This window comes from Phyllobates terribilis, unplaced genomic scaffold (assembly GCF_046119375.1).
Source record: "Phyllobates terribilis strain yellow unplaced genomic scaffold, ASM4611937v1 Scaffold_4__5_contigs__length_816908805, whole genome shotgun sequence".
NCBI classification, from domain to species: Eukaryota; Metazoa; Chordata; class Amphibia; order Anura; family Dendrobatidae; genus Phyllobates; species Phyllobates terribilis.
Genome location: NW_027362764.1, coordinates 29528005 through 29554239, shown reverse-complemented (window position 1 = coordinate 29554239; position 26235 = coordinate 29528005). Strand labels below are relative to the sequence as shown.

The following is a 26235-nucleotide window of genomic DNA, read 5'->3' as shown; positions in this document are numbered from 1 at the left end:
TCTGGAGTATAAAACAGGATGTAACTCAGGATCAGTAATGTAATGTATGTACACAGTGACTGCACCAGCAGAATAGTGAGTGCAGCTCTGGAGTATAATACAGGATGTAACTCAGGATCAGTAATGTAATGTATGTACACAGTGACTGCACCAGCAGAATAGTGAGTGCAGCTCTGGAGTATAATACAGGATGTAACTCAGGATCAGTAATGTAATGTATGTACACAGTGACTGCACCAGCAGAATAGTGAATGCAGCTCTGGGGTATAATACAGGATGTAACTCAGGATCAGTAATGTAATGTATGTACACAGTGACTGCACCAGCAGAATAGTGAGTGCAGCTCTGGGATATAATACAGGATGTAACTCAGGATCAGTAATGTAATGTAATGTATGTACACAGTGACTGCACCAGCAGAATAGTGAGTGCAACTCTGGAGTATAATACAGGATGTAACTCAGGATCAGTAATGTAATGTATGTACACAGTGACTGCACCAACAGAATAGTGAGTGCAGCTCTGGAGTATAATATAGGATGTAACTCAGGATCAGTAATGTAATGTATATACACAGTGACTGCACCAGCAGAATAGTGAGTGCAGCTCTGGAGTATAATATAGGATGTAACTCAGGATCAGTAATGTAATGTATGTACACAGTGACTGCACCAGCAGAATAGTGAGTGCAGCTCTGGAGTATAATACAGGATGTAACTCAGGACCAGTAATGTAATGTATGTACACAGTGACTGCACCAACAGAATAGTGAGTGCAACTCTGGAGTATAATACAGGATGTAACTCAGGACCAGTAATGTAATGTATGTACACAGTGACTGCACCAGCAGAATAGTGAGTGCAGCTCTGGAGTATAATACAGGATGTAACTCAGGATCAGTAATGTAATGTATGTACACAGTGACTGCACCAACAGAATAGTGAGTGCAACTCTGGAGTATAATACAGGATGTAACTCAGGATCAGTAATGTAATGTATATACACAGTGACTGCACCAGCAGAATAGTGAGTGCAGCTCTGGAGTATAATACAGGATGTAACTCAGGATCAGTAATGTAATGTAATGTATGTACACAGTGACTGCACCAGCAGAATAGTGAGTGCAGCTCTGGAGTATAATATAGGATGTAACTCAGGATCAGTAATGTAATGTATGTACACAGTGACTGCACCAACAGAATAGTGAGTGCAGCTCTGGAGTATAATATAGGATGTAACTCAGGATCAGTAATGTAATGTATATACACAGTGACTGCACCAGCAGAATAGTGAGTGCAGCTCTGGAGTATAATACAGGATGTAACTCAGGATCAGTAATGTAATGTAATGTATGTACACAGTGACTGCACCAGCAGAATAGTGAGTGCAGCTCTGGAGTATAATATAGGATGTAACTCAGGATCAGTAATGTAATGTATGTACACAGTGACTGCACCAACAGAATAGTGAGTGCAGCTCTGGAGTATAATACAGGATGTAACTCAGGATCAGTAATGTAATGTAATGTATGTACACAGTGACTGCACCAGCAGAATAGTGAGTGCAGCTCTGGAGTATAATACAGGATGTAACTCAGGATCAGTAATGTAATGTAATGTATGTACGCAGTGACTGCACCAGCAGAATAGTGAGTGCAGCTCTGGAGTATAATACAGGATGTAACTCAGGATCAGTAATGTAATGTATGTACACAGTGACTGCACCAGCAGAATAGTGAGTGCAGCTCTGGAGTATAATACAGGATGTAACTCAGGATCAGTAATGTATGTACACAGTGACTGCACCAGCAGAATAGTGAGTGCAGCTCTGGAGTATAATATAGGATGTAACTCAGGATTAGTAATGTAATGCATGTACACAGTGACTGCACCAGCAGAATAGTGAATGCAGCTCTGGGGTATAATACAGGATGTAACTCAGGATCAGTAATGTAATGTATGTACACAGTGACTGCACCAGCAGAATAGTGAGTGCAGCTCTGGAGTATAATATAGGATGTAACTCAGGATCAGTAATGTAATGCATGTACACAGTGACTGCACCAGCAGAATAGTGAATGCAGCTCTGGGGTATAATACATGATGTAACTCAGGATCAGTAATGTAATGTATGTACACAGTGACTGCACCAGCAGAATAGTGAGTGCAGCTCTGGAGTATAATACAAGATGTAATTAAACATCAGTGCAGAATAAGCAATATGTTTGCTTGTGCTGCCATATGGACCCCAGTACTCCTTGTGTAGTCTGCTCCGCTGTCAGTCTCCTGCTGTGTCTATGGACTGTCTGCAGTCGTGGTGTGTACTTTTAGCTGTCAAGGTTCAGTCTTGTGTATATTTTGCAGTATGCGGTGTGTGGCCCCGGCCTCTCCCTCCTGTCAGTCTCGGTACCTGCCCACCCTCCCTCTATATTAAGTTCTCTCTGCAGTGCTGATAACACTACGGGAAGAGCCAGGTAACCGTACGCTGCATCCAGCTCAGCAGGTGAGTCGTCGTCGTCGCCGCCATCGCTGCGGATGTTGCAGACATGAAGCCTCATCCTCGCGGCTCAGCAGTGAATAAAACGACAATCAACGCTGTCACATACAATCAGATCAGACAGGCCGGGAGTGAGGAGGGGCAGAGGATGATGATGGATATAATCACGGCACAGAATCAGGCAGAATAATCCACAAACCAAAGACGTACGTACCATAGAGGCAGTCCCTGCCACTGCTATGGAGACACCGAGACAAGAAGACGCCCGATCAGGGGAGCATCGCCCCCTTTATTATGGGTGATGCACCTGGAGATTTTGGGCTTCTCATCTGCAATCTCAGATCTTATTTCTTTCTCGCTTCTTTTCAATCCTTATTGTGTCCTGTGATCTTAGAAAAGGTTACAATGCGGGTACAGTGTGGGTACAATGTGGGTACAATGCGGGTACAGTGTGGGTACAATGTGGGTACAATGCGGGTACAGTGTGGGTACAATGTGGGTACAATGTGGATACAAGGCGGGTACAATGCGGGTGCAGTGAGGGTGCAATGTGGGTACAATGTGGATACAAGGTGGGTACAATGCGGGTGCAGTGAGGGTGCAATGTGGGTACAATGTGGTTACAAGGCGGGTACAATGCAGGCATAATGTGGGTACATGGTGGGTAGAATATGGGAACAATGTGGGTACAATGCGGGTGCAATGCAGGTACAATGTGGGTACAGTGTGGGTAGAATATGGGTACGATGTGGGTACAATGCGGGTACGATGTGGGTACAATGCGGGTGCAGTGTGAGTACAATGCGGGTGCAGTGTGGGTACAATGTGGGTACGATGTGGGTACAATGCGGGTGCAATGCGGGCACAATGTGGATACAAGGAGGGTACAGTGTGGGTACAATGCGGGTACGATGTGGGTACAATGCGGGTGCAGTGTGAGTACAATGCGGGTACGATGTGGGTACAATGCGGGTGCAGTGTGAGTACAATGCGGGTACGATGTGGGTACAATGCGGGTGCAGTGTGAGTACAATGCGGGTGCAATGCGGGCACAATGTGGATACAAGGAGGGTACAATGTATCAGTCGGGGAGATTCTTTTCTGCACAATTTTACAGGAGTGGAGATAATCTCAGGCGTCCTGTGATCTATAACACACGGAATGTTTCTGGAATTGAAGGTTACATTTGTGGAATCACGTGATCACCTTTTCGTTTTGTTCCTCTTCATACTTTCTTCTGACACTGACTATTATTTTGCAGGACACGATCCTGTACAGTGGTACTTGCCCGCGTCCTCCAGTACTTACTTCTTGTGTCACACAATAAACAATACTGGTCTTATGACAAGATACAATTATACTGGACAGAACGTGCGACATCATGATCAAAAATCTGTGCTGATAAATTCCTTATATACTAATAAATAATAATAATTTTCTTTCTATGGCGCCAACATATTCCGCAGCACTTTACAATTAAGCAGGGACGCGTACAAACAATAAAGACATCACAGAGTAACACTTAGTTCAGCAGGTACAGGAAGGGCGAGGATTCTGCTGCTCGCTGCTTACAATCTATAAGGAAATAGGGGGGAGACAATAGGTAGAACGTGCTGTCATGAACGGTAAGACCATCATTATAATATGCAGGGTATTTTATATAATCTGTATGATCCGGTCATTAGCCCGAATCTAAGTGCAATTACCGTGTGCTATTGGATGCATGGAGGATGTGAAGACATGAATAAGAGGGACCAGGTTCTGAGTAAAATTTAGAAAGCGGGAACAGGGGAGAGTTAGGTTAGTGAGTGGAGGAGGTAATAGTCTGTCTAAAGAGATGTGTTTTTAAGCCAAGTTTAAAAATGTGGGGGCTAGATATTAATTGGATCATGTAGGGCAGTGCATTCCAGAAAACTCCCGCAGCACGAGAGAAGTTTTGGAGACAGGTGCGAGGTTCGGATTATGGAGGATGTTAGTCTTAGATCAGTTGCGAAGTGGAGGGCACGAGTAGGGCGATAGACAGAGATGAGGAGGAGACGTAGGGTGGTGAAGAACTGTTGAGCACTTTGTGGGTGAGAGTTATAAGTTTCTATTGGGCTCTATAGCGGATGGGTAATCAGTGTAATGACTGGCACAAGATGGAGGCATCGGTGTAGCAGCTGGACAGAAATATGACCCTGGCTGCCGCATTCAGGACAGATTGGAGAGGAGAAAGCTTGGTTAGGCTATGTGCCCACAATGCAGAAATGCTCTGGATTTTTTCCTGAGCGTTTCTGCATCTCCCTGGCAGAAAAAACGCATGCGGATTGTGCATGCGGATTGTACATGCGGATTGTGCATGCGGATTGTACATGCGGATTGTACATGCATTTTTCCTGCCAGGGACATGCGGATGTGTAGCGTTCTTCACATGCATTTCCGCATGCGGGGTGTCAAGCGCTTTTCCAGGCGATTTTAGCATCACTTGGAAAGTGCTTGACAACTTGGTCACACTATATAAATTCATGCAAACGGCATGGATTTATATAGTGTGACCCCAAAGAATGTCAAAAAATAAAAAAATAAATCTATACTTACCTTCTGATGGCCCCCGGAGTCTTGCTTCGATCCGTCCTGGCTACCGGCAGATCGCGGTACTCTGAAGGACCTGCCGTTACATGACTAAATGACGTCAGCGCAGGTCCTTCAGTCCACCGCGATCTGCCGGCAAGCGAAGATAAGCGCACCGGTGGCCATCAGAAGGTAAGTATAATGTATATTTTTTATTTTATTCTTTTTTTTACAGGTTCTACGGTACCCGGGTCTGGAGGAGAGTCTCCTCTCCTCCAGACCCGGGTACCATCTGCACATTGAAACGCAAGGAATCCGCATGTACAGATCCAGTGATGCGTAATCCATGCGCTCCAATGCAAGTCGATGGCGGCGATAACGCAGCGATTCCGCAAAATAATTGGTAGTGATGCGTTTTTTTCCGCAATGATTATCCGCAGCGGAAATTTCCGCAGCATGTGCACAGCACATGCGGATTATCAGTGGGGAACATGGCAGACCATGCGTTTTTCAAGCGTTTCTGCAGCGTTTTTTTTTCCGCTGCGGAAACACTTAAAAAAACGCATCGTGGGCACACAGCCTTAGAGTGAGACTGATCAGTAGAGAGTCAGCAGAAAGACAATCACTGGTGTTTTGTATTAGAGTGGGGGTGATGTCAGGAGACGAGGTGTGTAATTGGTGTCATCAGCATAGAGATGATGCTGAAAACCGAATCTACTGATTGTTTGTCCAATGGGAGCGGTGTATAAGGAGAAAAGAAGGGGGCCTAGGACTGAGCCCTGCGGACCCCGATAGTAAGGGGACGAGGAGAGGAAGAGGAGCCGGCAAAGATAACGTGAAGAAGCGGTCAGAGAAGTAGGAGGAGAACCAGGAGAGCCTAACAGAGCGGAGCATAGTGAGGAGGAGCTGGTGATCCACGGGATTGAATGCTGCAGAGAGATCCAGGAGATCAGCAGGGAGTAGTGACCATTGGATTTAGCTGTTAGTAGATCATTAGAGACTTTAGTGAGGGCATTTTCAGTAGAATGTAAAGAGCGAAAACAAGATTGTAGAGGGTTGAGGAGAGCGTTATCTGAGAGACAGCGGATTAGACGGGAGTGGACCAGGCGTTCCAGGAGTTTAGAGATGAAGGGAAGATTAGAGTCCGGTCTGTAGTTGGCAACACAGTTCTGATCGAGGGATGTTTTTTAAGCAAAGGGGTTATGACTACGTGTGTGAATGAAGAGTGAAAAAAAAAACAGAGGAAAGAGAAAGTTTAAATATTTTATGTAGGTGAGTAGTGACAACTGAGGAGGGAGACTGGAGGAGATGTGAAGGAATAGGGTTACTGGTGCAGGTTTTAGGGTGAGAGGATGTGAGAAGCCTGGTCACTTCTTCTATGACCGGTTTGAAGATGGAGATTGAGCTTGAGGTGCAGGAGCAACCAGGATCCAGGCTCTGAGGGGATTGTGCAAAAATGTCCTGGCGGATGTGGTGGATTGTGTCTTGGAAATAAGTGTCGGATCGTCAGCGCTGAGGTTGGTGACCGGGGCCTGTACTTCAGAACTCAGGAGGAAGTGGAAGGTTTTGAAGAGTCGTTTTGAATTGTCGGATAGTGATGTGATGAGGGCGATAAAGTAGATTGGATTGTCGGATAATGACGTGATGAGGGCGATAAAGTAGATTGGATCGTCGGATAGTGATGTGATGAGGGCGGTGAAGTAGATTGGATTGTCGGATAGTGACGTGATGAGGGCGATAAAGTAGATTGGATTGTCGGATAATGACGTGATGAGGGCGATAAAGTAGATTGGATCGTCGGATAGTGATGTGATGAGGGCGGTGAAGTAGATTGGATTGTCGGATAGTGATGTGATGAGGGCGGTGAAGTAGATTGGATTGTCGGATAGTGACGTGATGAGGGCGATAAAGTAGATTGGATTGTCGGATAGTGATGTGATCAGGGCGGTGAAGTAGATTGGATTGTCGGATAGTGACGTGATGAGGGCGATAAAGTAGATTGGATTGTCGGATAGTGATGTGATCAGGGCGGTGAAGTAGATTGGATTGTCGGATAGTGATGTGATGAGGGCGATAAAGTAGATTGGATTGTCGGATAGTGATGTGATGAGGGCGGTGAAGTAGATTGGATTGTCGGATAGTGACGTGATGAGGGCGATAAAGTAGATTGGATTGTCGGATAGTGATGTGATGAGGGCGGTGAAGTAGATTGGATTGTCGGATAGTGATGTGATGAGGGCGGTGAAGTAGATTGGATTGTCGGATAGTGATGTGATGAGGGCGGTGAAGTAGATTGGATTGTTGGATAGTGATGTGATGAGGGCGGTGAAGTAGATTGGATTGTCGGATAGTGATGTGATGAGGGCGGTGAAGTAGATTGGATTGTCGGATAGTGATGTGATGAGGGCAGTAAAGTAGATGGGATTGTCGGATAGTGATGTGATGAGGGCGATAAAGTAGATTGGATTGTCGGATAGTGATCTGATGAGGGCGGAGAAGTAGATTGGATTGTCGGATAGTGATGTGGTGAGGGCGGTGAAGTAGATTGGATTGTCGGATAGTGATGTGATGAGGGCGATAAAGTAGATTGGATTGTCGGATAGTGATCTGATGAGGGCGGAGAAGTAGATTGGATTGTCGGATAGTGATGTGGTGAGGGCGGTGAAGTAGATTGGATTGTCGGATAGTGATGTGATGAGGGCGGTGAAGTAGATTGGATTGTCGGATAGTGATGTGATGAGGGCGATAAAGTAGATTGGATTGTCGGATAGTGATGTGGTGAGGGCGGTGAAGTAGATTGGATTGTCGGATAGTGATGTGATGAGGGCGGTGAAGTAGATTGGATTGTTGGATAGTGATGTGATGAGGGCGGTGAAGTAGATTGGATTGTCGGATAGTGATGTGATGAGGGCGGTGAAGTAGATTGGATTGTTGAATAGTGATGTGATGAGGGCGGTGAAGTAGATTGGATTGTTGGATAGTGATGTGATGAGGGCGGTGAAGTAGATTGGATTGTCGGATAGTGATGTGATGAGGGCAGTAAAGTAGATGGGATTGTCGGATAGTGATGTGATGAAGGCGTTGAAGTAGATTGGATTGTCGGATAGTGATGTGATGAGGGCGGAGAAGTAGATTGGATTGTTGGATAGTGATGTGATGAGGGCGGTGAAGTAGATTGGATTGTCGGATAGTGATGTGATGAGGGCGGTGAAGTAGATTGGATTGTTGGATAGTGATGTGATGAGGGCGGTGAAGTAGATTGGATTGTCGGATAGTGATGTGATGAGGGCGGTGAAGTAGATTGGATTGTTGGATAGTGATGTGATGAGGGCGGTGAAGTAGATTGGATTGTCGGATAGTGATGTGATGAGGACGGTGAAGTAGATTGGATTGTCGGATAGTGATGTGGTGAGGGCGGTGAAGTAGATTGGATTGTCGGATAGTGATGTGATGAGGGCGGTGAAGTAGATTGGATTGTCGGATAGTGATGTGATGAGGGCGGTGAAGTAGATTGGATTGTCGGATAGTGATGTGATGAGGGCGGTGAAGTAGATTGGATTGTCAGATAGTGATGTGATGAGGGCGGTGAAGTAGATTGGATTGTCAGATAGTGATGTGATGAGGGCAGTGAAGTAGATTGGATTGTCAGATAGTGATGTGATGAGGGCGGTGAAGTAGATTGGATTGTCGGATAGTGAAGTGATGAGGGCGGTGAAGTAGATTGGATTATTGGATTGTCGGATAGTGATGTGATGAGGGCGGTGAAGTAGATTGGATTGTCGGATAGTGATGTGATGAGGGCGGTGAAGTAGATTGGATTGTCGGATAGTTATGTGTTGAGGGCGGTGAAGTAGATTGGATTGTCGGATAGTGATGTGATGAGGGCGGTGAAGTAGATTGTATTGTCGGATAGTGAAGTGATGAGGGCGGTGAAGTAGATTGGATTGTCGGATAGTGAAGTGATGAGGGCGGTGAAGTAGATTGGATTGTCGGATAGTGAACTGATGAGGGCGGTGAAGTAGATTGGATTGTCGGATAGTGAAGTGATGAGGGCGGTGAAGTAGATTGGATTGTCGGATAGTGATGTGATGAGGGCGGTGAAGTAGATTGGATTGTCGGATAGTGAAGTGATGAGGGCGGTGAAGTAGATTGGATTGTCAGATAGTGATGTGATGAGGGCGGTGAAGTAGATTGGATTGTCGGATAGTGATGTGATCAGGGCGGTGAAGTAGATTGGATTGTCGGATAGTGATGTGATGAGGGCGGTGAACTAGATTGGATTGTCGGATAGTGATGTGATGAGGGCGGTGAACTAGATTGGATTGTCGGATAGTGATGTGATGAGGGCGGTGAAGTAGATTGGATTGTCGGATAGTGATGTGATCAGGGCGGTGAAGTAGATGGGATTGTCGGATAGTGATGTGATGAGGGCGGTGAACTAGATTGGATTGTCGGATAGTGATGTGATGAGGGCGGTGAAGTAGATTGGATTGTCGGATAGTGAAGTGATGAGGGCGGTGAAGTAGATTGGATTGTCGGATAGTGAACTGATGAGGGCGGTGAAGTAGATTGGATTGTCGGATAGTGAAGTGATGAGGGCGGTGAAGTAGATTGGATTGTCGGATAGTGATGTGATGAGGGCGGTGAAGTAGATTGGATTGTCGGATAGTGATGTGATGAGGGCGGTGAAGTAGATTGGATTGTCGGATAGTGATGTGATGAGGGCGGTGAAGTAGATTGGATTGTCGGATAGTGATGTGATGAAGGCGGTGAAGTAGATTGGATTGTCGGATAGTGAAGTGATGAGGGCGGTGAAGTAGATTGGATTGTCGGATAGTGAAGTGATGAGGGCGGTGAAGTAGATTGGATTGTCGGATAGTGATGTGATGAGGGCGGTGAAGTAGATTGGATTGTCGGATAGTGATGTGATGAGGGCGGTGAAGTAGATTGGATTGTCGGATAGTGAACTGATGAGGGTGGTGAAGTAGATTGGATTGTCGGATAGTGAAGTGATGAGGGCGGTGAAGTAAATTGGATTGTCGGATAGTGATGTGATGAGGGCGGTGAAGTAGATTGGATTGTCGGATAGTGATATGATGAGGGCGGTGAACTAGATTGGATTGTCGGATAGTGATGTGATGAGGGTGGTGAAGTAGATTGGATTGTCGGATAGTGATGTGATGAGGGCGGTGAAGTAGATTGGATTGTCGGATAGTGAAGTGATGAGGGCGGTGAAGTAGATTGGATTGTCGGATAGTGATGTGATGAGGGCGGTGAACTAGATTGGATTGTCGGATAGTGATGTGATGAGGGCGGTGAAGTAGATTGGATTGTCGGATAGTGATGTGATGAGGGCGGTGAAGTAGATTGGATTGTCGGATAGTGATGTGATGAGGGCGGTGAAGTAGATTGGATTGTCGGATAGTGAAGTGATGAGGGCGGTGAAGTAGATTGGATTGTCGGATAGTGATGCGATGAGGACGGTGAAGTAGATTGGATTGTCGGATAGTGATGTGATGAGGGCGGTGAAGTAGATTGGATTGTCGGATAGTGATGTGATGAGGGCGGTGAAGTAGATTGGATTGTCGGATAGTGATGTGATGAAGGCGGTGAAGTAGATTGGATTGTCGGATAGTGATGTGATGAGGGCGGTGAAGTAGATTGGATTGTCGGATAGTGATGTGATGAAGGCGGTGAAGTAGATTGGATTGTCGGATAGTGATGTGGTGAGGGCGGTGAAGTAGATTGGATTGTCGGATAGTGAAGTGATGAGGGCGGTGAAGTAGATTGTATTGTCGGATAGTGAAGTGATGAGGGCGGTGAAGTAGATTGGATTGTCGGATAGTGATGTGGTGAGGGCGGTGAAGTAGATTGGATTGTCGGATAGTGAAGTGATCAGGGCGGTGAAGTAGATTGGATTGTCGGATAGTGATGTGATGAGGGCGGTGAAGTAGATTGGATTGTCGGATAGTGATGTGGTGAGGGCGGTGAAGTAGATTGGATTGTCGGATAGTGATGTGATGAGGGCGGTGAAGTAGATTGGATTGTCGGATAATGACAATGAACTAGAATGGATTGCATCCAATCAGGGGGCAGAGGATGCGGTTACTGCCGCAGCCTCTGCCTCTTCCTAAAACAAAGCATCATCAGTGACCTCCGTTTCAGGGTCCGGGCTAGTCCGTGCGCGATGTCCACAATGACGGCGTGCTGTCTGTTGCCGACACACATCAAAAGTACCGAGCCGACCACAGAGCTCATTGTCAGAATAGCCGACGTGCAGAGACCAGCGCCGCCCCCACAAGTGACGTCACTTACGGGGGCGGTCTCTGCACGCCGTGTAGTCTTAGAACACACACTGACAATACTCTTTGATGCCGGCTCGTTATTGCTGATCTGTGCCGGCAACAGACAGCACGCCATCATTGTGGACATCGCGCAGGGACTAGCCCAGCTCCATAGAATTGTACAAGCACTAACTGTCATCTCCTATCTCAATAATAGATAGATACAGAGGAGGAGAAAGAAGCAGATTTCTCTGACAAGATATATTACAAGGTTGCTAACTTTCATAAGTACTATAGATTTGTACAATAAAAACTTTTATCAGCTCCCCGCAGTTGTAGTGACTCACAGAAAATAGCTACTCAGTACTTCAGACCCCAATGTCCACAACTTAAGTGATTGATAATAACACAATGCAATTTTATTTATGTTCTCAAAATTTACTGAAACTTAATTAATAACTTGCTTGTAGCCCAAAATAATGCAAAAATCAAACCCTCGAAATAATGAACGGTTATTAGAAATGTGGTCAAGAAAAACAATTAAAAGAAATAGCAGAAAAAATAAAATATATAAAATGAATACACTTAAAATCCGTGCACAAAAAACATTATACCACGAACCAAGTGATGACTCATGTGGAATAAACAAGTAAATACAGAAAGCAAATATACAGGGAAACAGAACTGTGGAATCTACTGCACAGAATACAGGCAATTAATACAATCAGTTTCCTTGCAAGGTATGTAGAGCTGTATACCTAATGCCCATTGTCAAGGATAACACAGATCCCTCCACTGTTACCACTTTGTCACAGATGACACCGGAGAGATCACACAGATCCCACTGCTGTCACCAGTTTGTCGGGAGACGCAACTCCGCTGCCTCCAATTGTCAGGACAATAATGCAATTCACTGATGAATGACAGACGATATCGCAGCTGCTTCCACTACTAGGCCGGTTATTGGGGAACTCGCAGTGAGTGTATAGTATATACACCTCCAATTCCAAATGCATGGAATATATGTACAGTGGTGAAAATAAGTATTTGATAAACTGCCGATTTTGCAAGTTTTCCCACCTACAATGAATGGAGAGGTCTGTAATTTGTATCGTAGGTCACTTCACCTGTGAGAGACAGAATCTAAAAAAATATCCGGAAAATCACATTGTATGATTTTTATATAATTAAATTGCATTTTATTGCATGAAATAAGTATTTGATCACCGACCAACCAGCAAGAATCCTGGCTCTCCCAGACCTGTTAGTTTTTCTTTAAGAAGCCTCCTACTCTGCACTCATTACCTGTATTAATTGCACCTGTTTGAACTTGTTACCTGTATAAAAGACACCTGTCCACACACTCAATTACACTCCAACCTTTTCACCATGGCCAAGAGCAAAGAGCTGTCTAAGGACACCAGGGACAAAATTGTAGACCTGCACAAGGCTGGGATGGGCTACAGGACAATAGGCAAGCAGCTTGGTGAGAAGGCAACAACTGTTGGCGCAATTATTAGAAAATGGAAGAAACACAAGATGACGGTCAATCTTCCTCAGTCTGGGGCTACATGCAGGATCTCGCCTTGTGGAGTAAGGATGAATCTGAGAAAGGTCAGGAATCAGCCCAGCACTACACGGGAGGACCTGGTCAATGACCTGAAGAGAGCTGGGACCACAGTCTCAAACATTACCGTTAGTAACACACTACGCCGTCATGGATCAAAATCCTGCAGGGCATTCAAGATTCCCCCTGCTCACGTCAGCACATGTCCAGGCCTGTTTGAAGTTAGCTAATGACCATCTGGATGATCCAGAGGAGGCATGGGAGAAGGTTATATGATCAGATGAGACCAAAATAGAACTTTTTGGTATCAACTCCACTCGCCGTATTTGGAGGAAGAAGAAGGATGAGTACAACCCCAAGAACACCGTCCCAACCGTGAAGCATGGTGGGGGAAACATCATGCTTTGGGGGTGCTTTTCTGCAAAGGGGACAGACGACCGCACCGTATTAAAGTAAGAATGGATGGGGTCATGTATCGTGAGATTTTGGACAACAACCTCTTTCCCTCAGTAAGAGCATTGAAGATGGGTCGTGGCTGAGTCTTCCAGCATGACAATGACCCGAAACACACAGCCAGGGCAACTAAGGAGCGGCTCCGTAAGAAGTATTTCAAGATCCTGGAGTGGCCCAGCCAGTCTCCAGACCTGAACCCAATAGAAAATCTTTGGAGGGCGCTGAAACTCAATCTTGCCCAGCGACAGCCCCGAAACATGAAAGATCTGGAGAAGATCTGTATGGAGGAGGGGGCCAAAATCCCTGCTACAGTGTGTGCAAACCTGGTCAAGAACTACAGGAAACCTCTGACCTCTGGAATTGTAACAAAGTTTCTGTACCAAATATTAAGTTCTGTTTTTCTATTGTATCAAATATTTATTTCATGCAATAAAATGCAAATTAATTCTGTAAAAATCCTACAATGTGATTTTCTGGATTTTAATTTTAGATTCAGTCTCTCACAGGTGAAGTGACCTACGATAAAAATTACAGACCTTCCCATTCTCTGTAGGTGGGAAAACTTGCAAAATCGTCAGTGTATCAGATACTTATTTTCCCTACTGTATATATATATATATATATATATATATATATATATATATATATACCCCAGCTCCGCAATAACAAAAAGAACCACATGCTGCCATCACCAATAGTTTATTCAGACCCATTGAACACCCGCTACAGGTAGCGTATGGCTTCAGGGACGCAGTTTACAGAACTATTACATTTTATATATTTATATTTAATTCGGAAAGGTAGGCAGTGTTTATAAGAAATAAACAAGATGATACAAGATGGGAATAAAACAATATGTTATACACAATTACATAAAAAGGATAACGAAAGAAAACTACTAAACCTTAACTAAAGACACATATCTGGGCAGCACGGTGGCTCAGTGGTTAGCACTGTACTGTGGCTCAGTGGTTAGCACTGTACGGTGGCTCAGTGGTTAGCACTGTACAGTAGATCAGTGGTTAGTACTGCAGCCTTACAGATCTGGGGTCCTGGATTCAAATCCCACCAAGGACAACATCTGAAAGGAGTTTGTATGTTCTCCCCGTGTTTTGTGGGTTTCCTCCGGGTTCTCCGGTTTCCTCCCACACTCCAAACACTGATAGGGAATGTAGATTGTAAGGCTCAATAGGGACAGTGATGATAATGTCTGCAAAGCGCTGTGGAATTAATGGCGCTATATAAGGGAGTAAAATAAATAAATATCTAATGCCCATCATGTGTGATACAACCCAGCGCTTAGGGTTTTTCTATTTTATAAAATATATAACATATAAAGGTTCAATTGGGAAGGTTTGCAAATTATTGGAAATGTGAATGTCAAGTTTTAATTTATTTGACTATGAGACAGCCTATAAATTATTACTAATTCTAAAGGTTGGCTGAACGGATGCCAACATTTTTGCATTGCACTATGGTTCCAACTCGTACAGTTTACAGCTAAGAAGATATTCCTTTTGTATTGTTTTTGTGGGTTTATTGTTAAAATCACATTTGACCTTTTTTTTGCATTCTAGACCAACTTTACTCATTTTTGTCTTTAACTTTCTGTTCTGTTCCCTCCGCTTAGACAATCCAGAATGGACCTGAAATTTCTCCTACAGTTGTTGACTTTAATGTCTGCTGTAAGGACCGGTCACTTCTCGAAATCGTTTTCCAAGGGCCGGTATATGGCATCTGTCTTCTCAGACCTGACCTCAGCGGAGATGACCTCAGTTCATACTTTCCTCACGGACCAAGAGCAGCTTAACTTTGTCCCCATCAGAAGTCACTTTGGCAAAAACTCAATCCTCATGATGGAGCTTCATTTGCCGAAAAAGCGGATAGTCCTGAACTTTTTAGATAACAACGGCCCCAAACCTCAACGAGAAGCCAAGGTGGTCGTATACTTTGGAGATCAGGTTCAACCCAACATCACGGAATATATTGTTGGCCCCCTGCCTCACCCTTATTATTACCACCCAGTAACTTCGAAAGGGAATAAACCTGTAAGATTTGAGTCGCGGCCCATGACTTATATGGAATATGAGAAAATCCAAAAACGTCTATTGGAGCTCACCAAGGAGTTCAACCACATCTTACTGGAGTCCTCCGGCTTCTCCTTCTACAACTGCTCATCCCGTTGTCTTACCTTCACGGACATCGCCCCTCGGGGCCTGAATTCTGGAGAACGTCGCTCGTGGTTGTTGCTCCAGAGGTATGTAGAAGGGTTCTTCCTCCATCCCATTGGAGTCGAGCTTCTCTTCAATCATCGCTCACTCAACCCTAAAGAGTGGACCATTGATAAGATCTGGTACAATGGCCAATACTTTGATAGCGTCAAAGAACTGGTCCGAAAGTACGAGAAGAACGAAGTGACTAAGATACACCTACCGGATGACACAACAGACCCTTATTCTACCTTCATGCCCCGTGGAGTTTTTAATACTAAAACTGATATACATGGTCCAAAAATATGTGAACCTCAAGGAAAACGTTACCGAGTTCTGGGCAACTATGTGCAGTATACCGGCTGGACCTTTGCTTACCGGGTTCGTCCATCTGCAGGCCTCCAAATATTTGATATCCAATACAATCACGAGAGGATAGCCTACGAGGTGAGCATCCAGGAAGCCATAGCCTTCTATAGCGGGGTCTCACCGGGTGGTACGCAAACAAAGTACATTGACTCCGGGTGGGGGATGGGAACTGTTCATTATGAGTTGTCAAAAGGAATTGACTGTCCTGAAGGAGCAACCTACCAGGACCTGTACAATTACTATGACACAGACAAACCGCAACGATATAAAAATGCATTGTGCATCTTCGAGCAGCCCACGGGGATACCCTTACGGAGACATTTCGATAGCACTTTCAATGGTGGCTACAGTTTCTATGCCGGGGTTGAAAATCATGTCCTGGTGGTGAGGACCACATCCACCGTCTATAACTATGACTATATCTGGGACTTTCTGTTCTACCAAAATGGAGTAATAGAGGTTAAGGTGAGCGCCACAGGGTACATCCATGCCACTTTTTTCACCCCTGATGGCGTCCACTTTGGCAGCAGAGTCTACAGCCACGTTCTGGGGAACATACACACACACTTGATCAACTATAAGGTGGACCTAGACATTGCAGGTAAGAGGCACTGAAGCAAACTACAACTGAGGATATTGCTTTGTTTTTACACTGTAAATTATAGTAAAGAACTCTTCTTCCTACTTAGAAACAGTAGGTCGTTTGTTGCTGTTGACGGATCTCTGATTTCCATTGGTTATGTCTGTTTTGTCTTTGAGTGCACAAACCTTTAATGTTACGAGGTTAAAGAACATTAGAGAGGATCAAGCGTGGCCAGACTTTGCTCTTATTTTATTTCCACTCCTTCCCTGAGTATTACGTTTTTTGTTTTTGCTTTTGGTTCTGGAGCTACGGACCTTTTTATTTAGTGCTAAATGTTATGGTCCTTATGATGAAGGTGTGGCTCACAGGCTCCTCTTGGGTGTGTCTTTGCATAATTAACCCTTGAGCCACTCCCCCTTGTACAAATTATAAAAAAAATTAGCACTGAACAAAACAACCCATATCTAAGGAACCAAATGTCAGATTAAAAAAAAACATATTCAGGGGAGCAATGGGAGTAAAATAAAGAGCAAAGATTGGCCACGTTTCACCTAACGACAGGTCCTCTTGTATCATAAAGCTCCTGGGACCCTCAGAAATCTGTATAAGGGCCGCAACCTACCATGTTTCCTCTATGACATGGCTGTCTTCTATCTGCAGAGGGATCTATGGGCCCTCAGATACCTGGTGTCACTGCTACTTCTAGATCACCAAAACCTGTGACCTTGTATGAACCTGACCCTACAGATAACTTGTATCACTAATATTTACTGAAGAAAGTGTGAACGTTACCTTATCTGTAGGGAACAAAAAAAATTGTGAAAGTCTTCACACCCTTCATCTGACCCCTGAACCCTCAGTATGGGGCAATTCTATACACTCTGATCAGTGATAAGAGAAGTGATTCCTCAGATATCCCCAAAGGCAGGGCCGGCGTCAGCACCCGGCGTACCCGGGCAAGTGCCGGGGCCCTGGAAAATCAGAGGGGCCCACCGCCCACTCACTGTCGGGGCCCACCGCCCACTCACTGTCGGGGCCCTGGCCGCTTCCTCGGCACCTGTTCAGGGACGCAGGCACTGCTTGATTGCCGGCACTCCCCCCAGACATGGCCGCGCGCTGTGCGGCTGTGTCTGCTAGTAATGACGCGGCAGCCCGGACCCGACCGCAAGTGGGCCCCTCTGATGGTCCAGGGCCATGAAGTCTGTGACACGCCGGGGGCCCTGCACTGCCCCATACCTGAGGAGCTGCTGGACAGGACACTGGACCGGGGACAGGTGAGTGAGGCTTCCCCAATCCCCATATTAAAAATATTTGTAATGGGTCTGTGTGAGTGCATGTATGTGAATGTCAGTGTGTATGACTGTGTATATATATTTGTCTATTTTATATATGTCTTTAAGAATTTGTGTAAAAATGTGTGTATGTCTGTATGTGTACATATCTGCGTACCGTGTGTACGCGTGTCTGCATATGTGAAGGATGAGGGGGCAGGCTGGGCCCTGTGTACTATATATATATTTCTCCGCCGTATCTGTGCATCATGAATCGTGTATGTGTTAAAAGGGCCCACAGAGACTCTTTCACCCGGGGCCCAGAAAAACCTGGAGCCGGCCCTGCCCAAAGGCGCTCGATGTAATGTCCAATCATTATAATTACCACTAATGAGACGATAATATCATCAGCCGCATATATCAGCACCAGAGAGAAATCCTCTAATGTACACATAGGTCCTGCCGAATAACAAACTTATACATAGAAGCAGTATTATAGTAGTTATATTCTTGTACATAGGGGCAGTATTATAATAGTTATATTCTTGTACATAGGAGCAGTATTATAGTAGTTATATTCTTGTACATAGGGGGGCAGTATTATAGTAGTTATATTCTTGTACATAGAGGGCAGTATTATAGTAGTTATATTCTTGTACATAGAGGCAGCATTATAGTAGTTATATTCTTGTACATAGGAGCAGTATTATAGTAGTTATATTCTTGTACATAGGAGCAGTATTATAGTAGTTATATTCCTGTACATAGGAGCAGTATTATAGTAGTTATATTCTTGTACATAGGGGGCAGTATTATAGTAGTTATATTCTTGTACATAGGGACAGTATTATAGTAGTTATATTCTTGTACATAGGAGCAGTATTATAGTAGTTATATTCTTGTACATAGGAGCAGTATTATAGTAGTTATATTCTTGTACATAGGAGCAGTATTATAGTAGTTAAAGTTGACGCGCCCCTGGGCCTGTGTCGCGCTGCGTTGCGCACGCGGGAGCTTACCCGGAGCCGGATCTCTTGAGGGTTGTAGTCTCGTGGCGGTGATCCGGTCCGTGCCCAGGGAGTCAGACTAAGTGGCGCTGTATTAGCGGTAGATGTTGGACGACTATGCCACCCGTTGAGTACAGCTAAGGAGCTGCTGCTGCAGGGCAGACCGCTGAGGCCGGTGGTAGGATTGTGCAGCGTGATAGTATAACCCCCAACGGGAGGGGTATGGCCTCAGGGCAGCCGACATGGATGATGGGGGTAGCAGGAACCACTCGGAGACGGTACGGTGTAGTTCAGGGTCTTTACTGGTGACAAAGATAGACCCTCCCGGAGTACTGGCTAGCGATTGGGGCCTGGTCAGTCCTTGAGCAGATGGGATCTCCCCTGGCCAGGCGGAGTTGTAGGCCTCCCAAACTAACGATACTCTTCCGGCTACCTTGCTAGAGGCGGGTATAAGTAGCCCACGTCCCTGAGTGTACCGTGTGGTGCTCACCCGTATGGCCGGTGACTCGGGGCCTTCTAGTAGCTTCCGCTCCACGACGGCGGTGCTGGTCCCACGCGTGTGACTGTGCCTTCGGGTTTCTGGGCCAGAGGACCTGCAATCCCCTGCCGGTCGGTTTCTGCTGCTGGATAGGAGTTAGTCCCCACAGCCTCGGACTCCGGGTCCGGTGATAACTTCTCAGTCAGGGCGAGCTCTGCAGCTGCCAGCCCCTGACTCCTTGTAGCACTGCTCCCACAGAGCTCCTGGTGTTCTTTTCCTATATCTGCTTCTCTGTCCCTACTTCTTCTCTACTCACTCACCCTGCCTCAGCCCTAGGTTTTTATAGGGGAAGTTCTTCCCCTCCCAGGACTGGGCAGGAGGTGTGGCATGCACAGGATCCCTGACCAAGAGACCTCCCACCTGCTCTCAGACATAACATTGCCGTTACTGTGGAGACCAGACCCCTGGGGTGCCACATTCTCCCCTAGTGAAATTTAGTACTCCGGGACTAAACATATTTTTAAACATAACAAGGTATAAACAATAATAGTACAATAAGAAAAACACATAAAGATGGTTACGGCGTGTCCGCAACCGGGTGCAGTCTTTGAAGAAAAGCAAGGTGTCCATTTCACCAAAACAGGGAGACGTAACCAGGTAGGGGTCTGTCCTGCCCCGAGTCCTTAACAGTCTTTAGTCCATTCCTAGGTTACGCTCCAACCATGTACAAGGATTCCCAGTAAATCCACCAAGGACTCCTATAAATAACTAGAAACACATAATTATACACAAGCAACAAGAAAAACAGGTAACCACAAATAAAACAATTTATACACTTCAAATCCTCCAACGTGCGGGTAACTGGCCTCTAGTGGCCCTAGTGGACCTACGGAGCTGACTGTCTAGCCCTGAACTACAGGGTGTAGGAGCTGTCAAGGGTAAACTGGGCAGCTGTCTACCGGCTCTTTGGCTCACTAGGGGTACGGCAGGCTCACTATAAGCAGAGGGTTGATCCTCCTGTTCTGCTTGTGTGGAGTCTTCTGCCTCCTGGACCGGCTGCTCTTCCAGCTCTACCTGTTGCTCCGTAGGCACTTGGGATGCTGGTTGGAGGAACGTGAGGACGGGTACCACAACTGCACCATTGACTTGAGTCCAGGACCGAGGGAAGTCTCCGAGCACAGTACTAACCATATCTTCCCTTTCCTCTACGGGTCGATGGTCTTCTTGTTCCTCTTCAGGGTTCCGTAGCTGTTCAGGACACTTCTTCAGGTGATCCCGGGATACAATGGCTATGGTCTCCCCTCCGTCTTTACTGATGGTACAGACTTTCGGGTTCTCGTGGCTTGAGGGCAGTACGGTGTACGGGTCCTCCTCCCACTGGTCGTCCAACTTGTGGAGCCGTCTTTTCCTCTTCAAGACCTGCTCTCCGGGTACCAGGGGAACAGCGGGAGCATACTGGTTGTAAGTTTTCTCTTGTCTTTCCCTAGCCTGACAGAGACTTCGCTCCACGCTCTCCTGTACTTTCCAGTACTGCTGCTGCCTCTCTGTGTCCCAGTCTGCTTCTGGTGAAGTGTCCTCGGGTGTCAGGACTCCCATTTCCAGGTCAACAGGTAACTTACCAGGTCTCGCCCTCATTAGGTAAGCCGGGGTACAGTTGGTGGAACCTACCGGGATGTGGTTGTATAGGTCCACCAGATCGGGCAGCTTCTCAGGCCACAGACTGCGTTCTTCCAGGGGCAACGTTTTCAGGAGATCCATTACCACCTGGTTCATTTTCTCACAAAGTCCATTAGTTTGCGGATGATAGGGTGTCGTCCTTATCTTCCGGCAGCCATACAGATTGCAGAATTCCTGGAAGACCTCCGCTTCAAAGGCAGGTCCCTGGTCCGTCAGCACTTGGTCCGGGTACCCGTGTGGGCGGCAGAAGTGCTGCTGGAAGGCTCTAGCTGCTGTTTGAGCCGTTAAGTCCTTAACGGGGACGACAACCAAGAACCGGGAGTAATGATCCACAATGGTTAACGCGTAGACGTAGCCACTTCTGCTTGGGGTCAGTTTTACATGATCCAAGGCTACCAGTTCCAACGGCTGCCGGGTGACGATGGACTGCAGGGGAGTCTTCTGGCTGGCACGGTCCTTCCTTCTTAGGTTGCAAGGGCCACAGTCTCTGCACCACCTCTCGATGGTTCCCCTCATGCCTACCCAGTGGAACCGCCCACGCAGCAGGAACTCCAGCTTCTTCCATCCGAAGTGTCCAGCCCCGTCGTGGTATGCTTCCATCACCATGGCTGCGTCTCTCCGTGGCACCACTACTTGCCAGATTAGTTCATGCGTCCGGGAGTTAACCATTCTGCGGCACAACTTCCCCTTGTAAAGGAACAGTCGACTCTTCTCAGCCCACAGTTGCTTGGCTTCCTCCGGAGCGTCTGGGTCAAGGCGAGCCTCTGGCCAAGTCAGCATCTCCTTCACCAGCCGGATGGCAGGGTCACTGTCTTGCGTTTCCTCCCAGTTGTAGTGAGGCAAGGGGTTAAACGTAGCGGCTTGCTTACTCGTTACCCGATGGGAATACTGGATAGTCCCATGACGGTGGAACGCGGGGAGTTCGACTTCTTCCAGTCCCTCTGGATCTTCTCCTACGTCCGGTAGGTTTGGCATCCTGGACAGGGCGTCCGCGTTGGTATTGGAGCGTCCTGCCCGGTATTTGATTGTGAACTCGTAGTTGGACAGACGGGCCATCCATCTCTGCTCTAGGGCACCGAGTCTTGCCGTGTCCAGGTGTGTCAACGGGTTGTTATCCGTGTACACGGTGAACCGGGAAGAAGCGAGGTAGTGCTTAAAGCGTTCGGTGACTGCCCACACCACTGCCAGGAACTCTAGCTTAAATGAGCTGTAATTCTCAGGGTTTCTTTCGGTGGGTCGCAGTTTTCGGCTAGCGTAAGCAATTACCCGTTCTTTCCCCTGCTGGATCTGGGACAGTACGGCTCCTAGCCCGATGTTACTGGCGTCGGTGTAGAGGATAAAGGGCTGGCTGTAATCCGGGTACGCCAGGATTTCATCCCCCGTGAGGGCCATCTTCAGCTGGCGGAAGGACTCTTCTTCCGGCTTCTCCCATCTGAAGGGTGGCTTCTGGTTCTTGGCCTTCCTGGACTGGCCTATCAGGAGGTCCTGCATAGGAGCTGCCTTCTTGGTGAAACCGGGTATGAACCTTCGGTAGTAGCCTACCAACCCGAGGAACTGCCGCACTTCCTTTACACTGGAGGGACTTGGCCATTCCTTAATTGCGGTGATCTTATCAGGGTCGGGAGCCACTCCGTCAGCGCTCACCACGTGTCCCAGGTACTGCACCTTTGGTTTCAAGAGGTGACACTTGGAGGGTTTTACCTTTAAGCCGTAGCTTGCCAGAGCTTCGAACACTTCCGCCAGGTGTTTCAGGTGGTCCTCATAAGTCTTGGAATATACGATGACATCGTCCAGGTACAACAGGACCGTCTCGAAGTTTCTGTGGCCCAGACAGCACTCCATTAATCGTTGGAAGGTTCCCGGTGCGTTGCAGAGTCCGAACGGCATACAGGTAAACTCGCTAAGTCCCATCGGGGTGGTGAATGCGGTCTTCTCCCGGTCCGCCTCTGCTACAGGAACCTGCCAGTACCCGCTAGTGAGATCCAAGGTAGAGAAGAAGTTAGCAGATCTTAAAGCAGCCAAAGACTCCTCTATCCTTGGTAAGGGGTACGCATCCTTGTGTGTGATACGGTTAATTTTCCGGTAATCTACACACATCCTCATGGTGTTGTCTTTCTTTTTGACTAAGACTAGTGGAGCTGCCCAGGGGCTACAGCTATCCCTGATCACCCCAGCCTCCTTCATGTCCCTAAGCATCCCCTTGGCGTGTTGGTAGTGTGCAGGGGGTACGGGTCGATACCTCTCTTTTATGGGAAGATGGTCTCCCGTGGGGATGTGGTGTTCCACCCCTTTGACTCGCCCGAAGTCTAACGGGTGTTTACTAAACACTCTCTCGTACTCTTGAACCACTCGATAGACTCCCTGTTTCTGGTGGGAGGGAGTGGAGTCAGTACCCAAATGTAGTTGCTGACACCAGTCCTCCATTGTTTCCTTAGAGCCGTTACCTTCCTCCGGGGAAGATGGAGGCAAGGGTTCTACGGACTGTATGGAATTTTGATTGATGGTATACAATTTGGCTAGCGTGGCATACCGGGGCAGGTATACTTCCCTCTTCCCGATATTTATTATGCGAACGGGCACCCTCCCATGGCGTACATTGACCACCCCCCGTGCTGTCAAAATGGTGGGCCTACTGTCTGAGTAAACTGGTTCTACCATTGCCTGGTAATCTCTACCTCTCAGACCAATAGCTGCCCGGCACCAAATCATCATTTCACTTTTTGGGGGCATGGCAATAGGAAAAGGATCACACATTCTTACGCTACCAATCTCACCACCGGAGAGTTCTATCTGTTGCCGTCGCATCAGTGCCCGGATCTCTTTCTGGAGCACCCGCTGCTCGCCGGAGCTGGCGTTCTTGGCAACCTGTTGTAAAAGGAAAATCACCTCTGCAAGACAATTTTCAATTACATTAGTTCCTAGAGTTATCTTTGGGTGACTCTCGTGTTTGTCAATGTCTACAATGATCAGTCCCTGTGCTGCCAGTTCGACTCTACCGATTTTAATGGTCACCTCTTTAAATCCAATCTGTGGCACGGGCTGACCATTGCTGGCGATGATACTCAAGTCGTCGTCAGGGTAGCGGGTGATATCCGAGTCATTCCAGTACTGCTTGAAGAGCACGTACGGGATGGTGGTGACCTGTGACCCGGTGTCCAGTAGGGCACTCATAGGGATGCCATCCAGTACCACAGGCAAGACTGGACGTCCTCCCACATATCTGTCGCGCCAGTTCGATGGGCCTGATGATCTTTTTCCTGGGGGTTGGCCCTCTACCCCAGGTTGTGCCAGTTTAAAGGACAGTACCTTGCCATATGTCCGGGTTGATTGCAGCGGCGGCAGATGGGTCGTCCGTCCTCGTTGTATCGGTCGCTGGGTCTTCCTCTGGCCGGTGGGGTCCTCCTTGGTCGACGCCACGGGATGTCCTCCGGTCCGGATGCCAGCTGGATCTTCCCTGGAGTGGAAACCTGTAAAGACTGCACAGTTCGGGTTAGCGCAGCAACGCTTTTAGCTAGCTCTTGGACCTGATGGTGCAGGTCTGGAGCCGGGTCATTGTTCAAAGCCTGCGCATCAGCTCCCACAGGCCCTGCCGACAAGGGCGCCGCCTTCTGGTGGTAAGTGGTAGTGGGGCGTCTGTGGGTCACAACGCCACCTGGTGCTGGTTCTCGGAGCACCCGGATGGCTCTGTCCTTGAACTGTGCAAATCCCAGATGAGGGTCCTGTAAGGCCATTGCCCGCAACTGGGTTCGGTGGGCATTGCAATATAGTCCCTCTATAAATTGTTCGGTCAACAGCCTGTCCTCGTTTCCCACGCCGTCAGGGTCGGTCTGCTTAATGGCTCTCAGGGCCTCTTGTAGGTTCAGGGCATAGTCCCTTATACTCTCATGTGCCCGCTGTTTGCACCCGTAGAATCTAAGCTTGATCTCGGCTGAGGTGCGGGTATCAAAGGTGTCCCTCAGTCGGGTTAGTATCCCTGCGACAGTCCTCCCCCCAGGTGGCCAGGACTTTACCTCCCTTTGGGCTGCCCCGGTTAATTGGGCCACCAGGATGCTCACTTTTTGCTCCTCTGTGAGGGGGTACACCTGGAAGAGGCTATCCAGCTTTTCTCTAAAGTCATGCAGGGTATGTGACTCCCCTGAGTACTGGGGTAGCCAGGCTGCCCCCGGGATATAGGGCATGGTGAAAGGCATGACCGCAACAGCGGTGGCGCTGGCGGGGGTTGAAGCGGTGAAGCTCTCCTCCGTATCCGACATCCTTCTCCCCCCTAGTGGACCGTGGCCTACCTTGCGATGATCCTCTTCCGTAGGCCGCGGCTCCGCAGTGGATCGTCAGGGTTGAGGACCTTACGCAACGTCCGGACGTGAGGCGGGGCTTCAGTTTCTCGCGCGCTTTCGGAGTCCACGCCCCTCTTCTTCCCGCGCGGCGTCCTCAAGATGGCGTCCAATGGCGGGAAAACTCCACGGCTGGCGGGAAGAAGGCCGAAGATGGCGCCGAATGGCGGGAAAACTCCACCGATGGCGGGAAGGAAGCGGAAGGTGGCACCGGATGGCGGGAATCCTCACCACAGGTAAGTTTGAACAGTCTTTTTCAGGCACGCAGTACCCGGTGGTTGCGAGCACGAAATCCTGCCGACTACGCCAAAAGTTGACGCGCCCCTGGGCCTGTGTCGTGCTGCGTTGCGCACGCGGGAGCTTACCCGGAGCCGGATCTCTTGAGGGTTGTAGTCTCGTGGCGGTGACCCGGTCCGTGCCCAGGGAGTCAGACTAAGTGGCGCTGTATTAGCGGTAGATGTTGGACGACTACGCCACCCGTTGAGTACAGCTAAGGAGCTGCTGCTGCAGGGCAGACCGCTGAGGCCGGTGGTAGGATTGTGCAGCGTGATAGTATAACCCCCAACGGGAGGGGTATGGCCTCAGGGCAGCCGACATGGATGATGGGGGTAGCAGGAACCACTCGGAGACGGTACGGTGTAGTTCAGGGTCTTTACTGGTGACAAAGATAGACCCTCCCGGAGTACTGGCTAGCGATTGGGGCCTGGTCAGTCCTTGAGCAGATGGGATCTCCCCTGGCCAGGCGGAGTTGTAGGCCTCCCAAACTAACGATACTCTTCCGGCTACCTTGCTAGAGGCGGGTATAAGTAGCCCACGTCCCTGAGTGTACCGTGTGGTGCTCACCCGTATGGCCGGTGACTCGGGGCCTTCTAGTAGCTTCCGCTCCACGACGGCGGTGCTGGTCCCACGCGTGTGACCGTGCCTTCGGGTTTCTGGGCCAGAGGACCTGCAATCCCCTG

The 26235-nt window shown here is 47.8% G+C and overlaps 1 protein-coding gene across 2 annotated transcripts in view; it reads left to right on the top strand.

Moving 5' to 3' along the window:
• AOC1 (amine oxidase copper containing 1) overlaps positions 1–26235 on the top strand; it is a 66103-nt gene that overhangs the window by 4999 nt on the left and 34869 nt on the right. The window contains exons 1-2 of one of the 2 annotated variants that reach the window (XM_073677204.1): positions 2346–2502; positions 14981–16530. In XM_073677204.1, the coding sequence (XP_073533305.1) occupies positions 14991–16530 (1540 nt within the window). In that variant the 5' untranslated portion in view covers positions 2346–2502; positions 14981–14990. Of the gene's footprint in view, positions 1–2345; positions 2503–14980; positions 16531–26235 lie in introns of those variants that run through there. The other variant, XM_073677205.1, reaches the window with a different exon arrangement.